Raw genomic sequence first — 8,541 nt, forward strand, 5'->3', positions numbered from 1 at the left:
TTGTAAATGCATACGATAAGAAAGATAAGATAATTTATTTAAAGTCATATACACGGGATGGTTACCCAGTGAGCCAGAGGCTCATGATAAAAGTGTTTGAAAAGCTAAAAATACTTCTCATATCTATGGCACATTAGGTGCGTTCTTAACAACTTATGGTAGGTTGTTCTAACTATGAGTAATGATATTTGTGTACAAGCTATGGAAAAAATCTACTATGAGCAACAACATCTCACAGAGGGAATTGGCCATTGACGAGGGCAGATAGGAAGGAAGGAAGAAGGGACTCTCCTTCTCTGCTTTTCTTCCTTCCCTAAAATGTTGCCCATTCAATGGACTCTCCAGAGATGACTGGAGACAAGTCAGGTGCAAATTTGTATATTTTTAACGTGAAAGCTTTGATATAACATGTTCTTCGATAGCTTTTGATGACTCACGTTCACATCTTAGGCATCTTGGGGTGGTATGTATTAAATTGGACTGCTAGCAGTATGGGGCAAGATGTTTCAGACCAGACAGAATCAAGACTAGAAGGGATTGGGACGAGACATGGGTGCGACACTCTCGCGTTCACGGATGAACCTCATCTGACCTTGAGAAAAAAAAGACCGGCTGCAAGGAGTCTATGTGTAAATGTTTCAACGTGACTGCTATTACATAATTCGATCTGCCTTAGCAAGGAGCTCAACATCCACGTCCATAGCTTGAGCTCAGACACCTGTGCACGTGTTATATGCACAGCTACACCAAATTGTTAATGTGTGTGCAGGATTTTAACTGTTCCTAGCTAGAGATGGATTACCTTACAACTGATTACAATATTAAGACGCATTCATGTACATATTAATATGCAGGCATATTAAAAAACCCGGTTATGACCATGTCGATCATGTTCATTGATACGAAGTATGCATCACAATCTCGCTTTAAAAAGTTTTCTGTTATAGATTCTAGAGGAGATCAGAGTAAAAGTCCTCAAGAACATTTCTTTCAATAAACCGATCTGGGCAAAATAATCCCTGATGCGCGTAGAAACTGGCGACACGAGTTTTGTTATTGTTATGGTCCAACGGTGAATGGAATTCTTGTCCAGCCTGTCACGCAAGACAAACCCGCGTTTTTGGCGGGTAGTTTAAGCCAATCACAACGCGAGTTTTCAACGCACCGGTTTCAAGACGAGTAAAACGAGCTACGCTCTCCTGTTTATAAATTCAAGTTTTACATCATCGTAGTAGAGGTGAACACGTCGTAGTTGGCTTTGTGGTGAAGAGTGCAGAAGTGCATGCTCGGTTTTCCTTGTTCCCAAGACAAAAATGGCTCCGGTAAGACTTCACTTTCGATTATTTAATGTTTCCGTGATTGTTTAATGTTGTGAATTATCTAAATTCTATTTCATGTCGGTTTCATAGAAACGTGGTATTCTTGAAAGACTTGACGCAGGGGAAGTTGTTATTGGCGATGGCGGTTTCGTCTTTGCGTTGGAGAAACGTGGTTATGTTCGAGCTGGTCCTTGGACGCCAGAAGTTAATGTAGAGTATCCTTCGGCAGGTAAATTTGATAGCCTGACTAGAATTTCGTGAAATATTTCCTGCCTGAGTAAAACTTTGAAAATCGTGACTTCACATTGTTTTGATCGACAAACACTCTTTGATCGCGCGGTATAGTTATTGAAATGGAGCAAAAGGTCGGACGAGGGTGTTGTACTTCATCGTATAATCAATCGTTTTGTCCTGTGTTTATGTTCAAAACATGTTACAAGGATGCCGGGAATTTTACTTTTAACTTAGTAAGCTTATCTAGCTTAATTTGTGGCTATTTTACTTTCGAAGTAATCGGCAGTTTAAAAACGGAAAAAAACCGCCAAATTCCTAGCGGATAAGTTGATGGCACGGCCCTCTTTAGTTACTCTTCTTCTTCTTACCGAACTTAACTTTCTTTCCAAACCTAACACTGAAATATTTACAGCTTGGCATTTGACAAAATAATATTTTTCTGAGGTTTGTTGAAAAAAGTGGAAGGACAGTTCTTAGCAAAACTCTAAATCATAGTAAACACAAACGGAGCTCAAATCGGCAACGCGTTTTTTTGTATCCGAAAACTGGAGTAAGGGTTATTTCTCTGTAACTTTGGTTGATGGACCTGACCGGCTACCGTCGTGCCTAACAGGTCATCTATTCACCGTTTGTCTAGGTCTTTGTATGAGGAAACCGGTTGCTCCGGTCGCAAAATTTTGAGAGAATATAGAGAAGTCGTGCATGTGTTCTGAACAAAAGCGGAATTCGGAATTCAATCGCACAATTCAACTTCCTTACCTTGTGGTTTCATTTTCTTAGAAGGGGAAACTATAGCTTCTCATTAGTCAAAAATTAAGGACATCCTTTGTCACTTTTTGCATGAAAGCGTAAGTTATCCCATTGTATTACATCACAAGCCCCCACAAGCTGTTAGCTTTATATCTCATCATGTTGAAATAAAGGCTTCCTATCCTATCCTATCAATATGTATAAGTACATTTTTTGACATGTCCCATGTATATTTACCACCCCCATCACAACTTAGGACCTAGGACTCTGCAACACTGTAGTGGCCTATTAGAAATCAAACTAGGGGAGGGGATAATTTCTCCACCCCCTCCCCACCCCCCAAAAAATAATATTATGCAACAGGGGAGGATCTAGAGAGAAGGTGTAGGGGGTGTGCACCCCGCCTCCCACTGAGATGGAGCCTTCTTCTTCATATTTGCTTTCAAAATTTGTTTACTTCGCCAGTCAGTTACACCATTCCTTAGTGGTGCACCCCTCCTTAGAAAGATCCTTGATCTGCCCCTGGGCAATAATATTATTCTCCTCTCATAAAAATTCTTCAAGCAGTTGAGCAGCAAAAAACTCTTTCAAGCAAACTAAGAGATTTTTTCCCCTTGACTAGGTAATTATTTCATCCCCACCCTTACCCCTCCATTGATTAATTTGCTCCTTATTAATCAATCTCATTCCACTCCACAGTTAAAGAACTTCACAGAGAATTTCTGCGGGCTGGCTCAGATGTGATGCAAACATTTACTTTTTATGCCAGTGATGACAAACTTGGGAATCGTGGAAACACAGCAGCACAGATTGGGGTGAGTTTAACATTACTCATTTCAATGTAGCTATTGTACATTGAGTTTTATAAAAAGAGAGTTTTGGTTGCTATGGAGATGTTTGACTGCACATGTCTGCTTTGGGACTTGTAACGGTTGATTTTTTAACTTCTGACGTTTGTAATAATTATTAGTATTTGTTACGCAGTGCCAAGCCATCAACCAGGCAGCATGTGACATTGCCTTTGAGGTAGCCAATGAAGGAGATGCTCTGGTTTGCGGCGGAGTATGTCAAACACCAACATATTTGAGTGGTAAAGGAAAAGAGGCTTGCCAGAAAGAATTTGAGAAACAAATAGAAATCTTCCTCAAGAATGATGTAGACTTCTTACTTGCAGAAGTAAGTTTCACAGTAGTACATAAATCAAGCATGTGACTGTAAGCCTTTGATTACGAGATGGTATTGCCAGCAATAATTATTACAGATCATTAAAGCTAAACAATTTAACATTACGATAAAATCCATTCAATTAGTGTATATGTCTAATAAGTATTTTTACACTTACCACAAGAAGAGTTACAGGTATTTTTGTTTACATTTATTTGAAATCTTGTGTTATTTCCAATTCTTCAACTCAAAACATTTTTCGATATGTTCTTGTTATTAGTGAGTGCAAAAATCTAATTGGCTGGGCCAATAAGCAATACTCAACTAGCTAGCTCAGAAGCTCCAGAAGAAAGCAGACACATTTGATTGTGATACATTTTATTTCTAACTTATAAAACTGTAAAATTGTTCTCAGTACTTTGAACATGTGGAGGAAGCTGAATGGGCAGTGGAATCGTGTAAAGCCACGGGCAAACCTACTGCCGTTTCACTGTGCATTGGGCCCCAAGGAGATTTGCACGGCATTCCTACTGGGGAATGTGCGGTGCGCTTGGCTCATGCAGGTACATCAATGAGTCCAGAATAGTTTTCAACAACAAAATTGCAAAGGTTAAGACAGGTTAGGATCAATATTTCACAATCCAATGTTAATTGTTTTTGAAAATTTCATATAAACTTGCAAATCAAACCAATGATTCCAAAAAGATACCATATGCTAAATATTCTGAAAATAGAATATACCAGCAGTTTCTTAAACATTCAGTTTACCTAATGTGACATTTAACCAAAGCAAAAGGTCAAAGTACATCAATTTCAGTCTTTGTGGATCATACCTGATGATACAACTTAAACATCCTTACATTTACTACGTAGAGCTTAAAGTTTTCACCTAACACTTAATTAATGCATAATATTCTCTACACCTCATTTATGCTAATACATACTCATTTCTTCTAAGTCTCATGCTTTGTTCCGTCCATTAACAAACCACGTAAATTGATTTTCAAGGTCTAACTGTTAAAGTGTTGCATTTTTCTAGGTGCAGATATTATTGGTATTAACTGTCATTTTGGCCCTGATGAATCCATTGAAGCATGCCGTTTGATGAAGGCGGCCCTTGATGCAGCTGGGATTAAAAAGCACTTGATGGTTCAACCTCTTGGATACCTTACTCCTGATGCTGGCAAACAGGGGTTCATAGATCTTCCAGAATTTCCTTTTGGTTAGTTCCTTTCACTGTTTTTCTCTCTTAGGAGTATATTATGTAAAAGAGCAAACTTGCAAAACAAGAACATCATTCACTTTAAAAGGGTGTGTGGTTTGATTCCTTTTTTCACACAATTTCTGAAGCTTTTTTCTCGGAAAGTTGTTGGAGAGTGCAGTAAAAAAAATGCCAGTTAACCACAAACTTGTTCTTTGCAGCTCTAGAGCCAAGACTGATGACTCGATGGGATGCTCACAAGTTTGGTCGTGACGCTTACAATGCCGGAATACGCTTCATTGGTGGCTGCTGTGGGATTGAACCCTACCACATCAGAGCTGTTGCAGAAGAGGTGAGTTCCCTTTATTGCAATTCAAAGGAAAACAGTACGTTGCTAGTCATGATGTGTTTCAGTGTGATTTGCTCTCTGTGAATTCCCGCTATTTGTGATTTGTACAAAAAATGTTCTCTCTAACCATTTCCCGGATTTCAATATGCACAAGTCAACAATTTTCATCTTGTTTGTTACTCAGCTGGCAAAGGAGAGAGGAAAGCTGCCAAAAGCAAGTGAAAAACATGGCCCTTGGGGAGAGGGGCTAAGGTTGCACACTAAGCCATGGGTTAGAGCCAGGTAATGAAAATGTCTGTGACTTAAAAATCATAGTTAATAGAGGGGATGATTATGAAGTCCAGCAAACATCAAAGGAGAAAACAAAGATGCCAAGATTTATGATGGAAGTTCTACCTACAACTGTGCACAATCTTTGGTTTTTGCTCATACACAATCCATGAATTACATAACCATTTTTCATGCACGATCAAGGCCAAAAAAGCAAACAAAAACTTACAACAAAGATCCTTGTCAGGCTTCATACCCATTCCTCTTTATTAGCTATAGTAAAATGCAGTATTGCATTTGTGCTAATATGATGTTAAACATTTCATGGGAATGACAATCAGGAAAAATTAATTTTCAGGATGTCTTTGGTATCAAAAGTTTTGCTTCTATTGCACTGAAGTAACTTATAAGTTGATAAAATTATTATTAATTCTATGGCTGAGAGGTAACCAAATAAGCTGTTACTATAGCAGTTTAAATCAATACAAAATTGTTTTTCACAAAGGATATGGAGCTTGTGTAATTACAAGCTAAATAAAATTGTGTTGTACTAACAGGGCACGTAGAGGTTATTGGGAGAACATCAAGCCATCAAGCGGCCGACCATTCTCTTCTAGTATGTCAAAACCAGATGACTGGGGTGTTACTCAGGGAGACAAAGACTTGATACAACACAAAGAGACAACAACTCAAGAAGAGATGGATTCTGTCATCAACCGAGCCACAAACAAAGAGGAAGTTGTCAATGGAAGTAACTAAGATCTTGAAGTCATTGTAAATAGCCTATAAAAATTGCTGTATCATAGACGGAGTTTAGAAGAGTGTCTTTGGGAATCTTTCCACGGTAAATTGTACTTGTCAGTAGTAATGTCATTGACATATTTTGATGATTGAAATGGAATGTTATCCAAGTCCTACTTGGATCGTATTTTAATATTCTTTTTAAATTGCAATTGCAATAATGATATTTGCAGTTAGTGGCGGCTGGTCTCTATTTAAAGATTTGAATTTTGCCAAAGAAAACAAGTGCTGTATAATATATCCTCTTTTAATCGGCAAATCCACAGCTAAATACCTAGCAGTGACGTGGTTGAATTCCGTACATGATTTCCATGATTGATTAAGATAACAAATTAGATATTTTTTTTATCTTTCATTGCCCTTGTTAAATGTTTCATTAAATTCTTTGCTAAATGAATTTCAGTACGGGTCAGTTGTGTAAATAAGTATTATACGAATGCTGTCATGTTTTCTGTAACATATGGGATTCAAAATTGCACTTTGTAAGATTGTAAATTAAAAATAAATGTAGTCTCGCATAACGTCATGCTTTGTCAAACTTAATCAATGCATTCTCTATGAAATACTTAAAAGGTGATGTGCCCTTATAAACACCTACGCCCTATCCCCACCATTGAAATCAATGCTAAAATGTTGAGCATCACACTTTCCCTCCGAGTCTCTAAAAGTAGTTTAGACAGCAGAGAAAGTACAATTCAAAGTAGACAATGGAAATGAAAGGGAATGCACATAGGAGCTGCAGCTAAGATGCACCAGATTAGCTCACTGCCAGCTATTTTTGTGTCCATCCTTTGCTACAGGTCAGGGTCACTGTTAATATTCATACCCAGATCTCACTTGGTTTGACACGTGGCCGTGGCTATGACTAAACATGGGAGGAGAATGTAGGGACTGGGACACAAGGACTTGGGGGCTCCGGGAGGCAATAAACAAACAGCACCTGATATTTGTGCTTAATGTGTAAAGTACATTTTTCAGTGGTGGATAAGACACGAATGTTACAGGTTTAACATGAAAACGCATAGACTTTTCTAAAAGTCATTCCAATAATTCCTCCCTGGCCTGATTGTAAGTTTACCCTCTCACTTTGCTCGAGGGAGATAAATAAGTCAAGGATTAAGAAAAGGTCAACTTGTGGCAAGTCTAGAAAACACAGTTACTTACCACGAAAATCCTCCATGCCTGCCCATGAGGTTTACGACCTTTTCTGAACCTTGAACTCTCACAGTAAAATAGGCATGCAAACATATTGGGCTGAACCATGGATGCTGGGAATCATCAGGTACTGCTCAGTGATGTGCTCTTCAGCATGTAATACCATTTTTACGATAATTGCAGAAATTCTCGCATGCTCATTGGCTAATTTTCATTGTCAATAACCAAACAGACTCAAGAATTTATTGTTTATGCCATGCATCAAAGAGCCAGAGCGAACAATTTGACAATTTGTTATTGTAAAAAACAAATGATGTCAGTTTTTCATGCATCTGTCCTGTTATTGACTTGCTATTGCCTCGTGGATCCACAACTACTTTGACCACGTTGTGACAAAATTCACGATCAATAACAGGGCAGACGCATGAAAAACTGACGTGAATTTGTTAACTTGACAGCACTGCAAATTGTACTAAACACATTCAGCACAAAAATCAGGTGTTGCTTGTTTATCACGTCCCCGAGTCCTTAGGTCCCTGCTTCCCATGTCCCCAAGTTCCCACATCCCCAAGTCCCCACGTCCCAGTTCCCACATCCCCGTGCCGTGGAAGATCTGAGTTCAACATTACTACAGCTCTTCCTGACCCTCCTGTGAAATATCTGCAATTTCTTCAGCTATAAAAAAGACGAAATATTCTTAGTCACACGGGCTGGCTGTTTGAGGCAAGCTAAGTTCTCTGAAAATTGACGTTGGATACATTGAAAGTCTTGCGAATCTCGGAGTATTATACTTCCACAGAGTATAGAAACTTCACAGCTGGTATTTTCGATGATGAATAACGTTTGTCTATAAAGCCAGAGTAACTCTTTAACGAATAAAATTCTGAACAGGGCCCGTTGAAGTCTGGCTACACTTGATAGGTCCAAACTTGACGGCTACTGTCAGAACTTGTCAGCCACTGTCCATTGAGTGTTTAAGTACTTTTTGAAGTCTCATTAGTGTTCTGTTCCTCGATAATATCGTTATCAATAAAGTTCTGATCATTTTCAAACTCTTGATCATCGTTAATTTCTAATTGCTGGACGTTCGCGTGCAACACCTCGGTTGATTCGGAGCTGTTCAGTCTTGTGAGAAACGCATCGAGCAGCCTTCTGTTGAGATGATCTGTTTGTGTGATCTCTCTTGTTGGTGTCGCCTCCTTCGTTTCTGGGTTTTCCGTTCCACGCGTCTCTTGCTGAATTTTTTCTTCAGAATTTTCAGCAACGGCCTCCATGATCAAAAACAAGATGGCGGATTA

At 38.9% G+C, this 8,541-nt stretch overlaps 1 protein-coding gene across 1 annotated transcript; it reads left to right on the forward strand.

The window, feature by feature from the left end:
- The first annotated feature begins 1,188 nt into the window (after positions 1-1,188).
- Positions 1,189-6,614, forward strand: LOC110067654 (betaine--homocysteine S-methyltransferase 1-like). Its single transcript, XM_020775010.2, has 9 exons — positions 1,189-1,322; positions 1,410-1,548; positions 3,003-3,118; positions 3,288-3,479; positions 3,883-4,030; positions 4,507-4,689; positions 4,890-5,020; positions 5,202-5,299; positions 5,845-6,614. The coding sequence occupies exons 1-9, from the start codon at positions 1,314-1,316 to the stop codon at positions 6,044-6,046; spliced, it is 1,218 nt and encodes a 405-aa protein (XP_020630669.1). The 5' UTR covers positions 1,189-1,313; the 3' UTR covers positions 6,047-6,614.
- Positions 6,615-8,541: the final 1,927 nt, after the last annotated feature.

This window comes from Orbicella faveolata, unplaced genomic scaffold (genome assembly GCF_042242905.1).
Source record: "Orbicella faveolata isolate gen_17 unplaced genomic scaffold, um_ofav_v1 contig_26, whole genome shotgun sequence".
NCBI lineage: Eukaryota > Metazoa > Cnidaria > Anthozoa > Scleractinia > Merulinidae > Orbicella > Orbicella faveolata.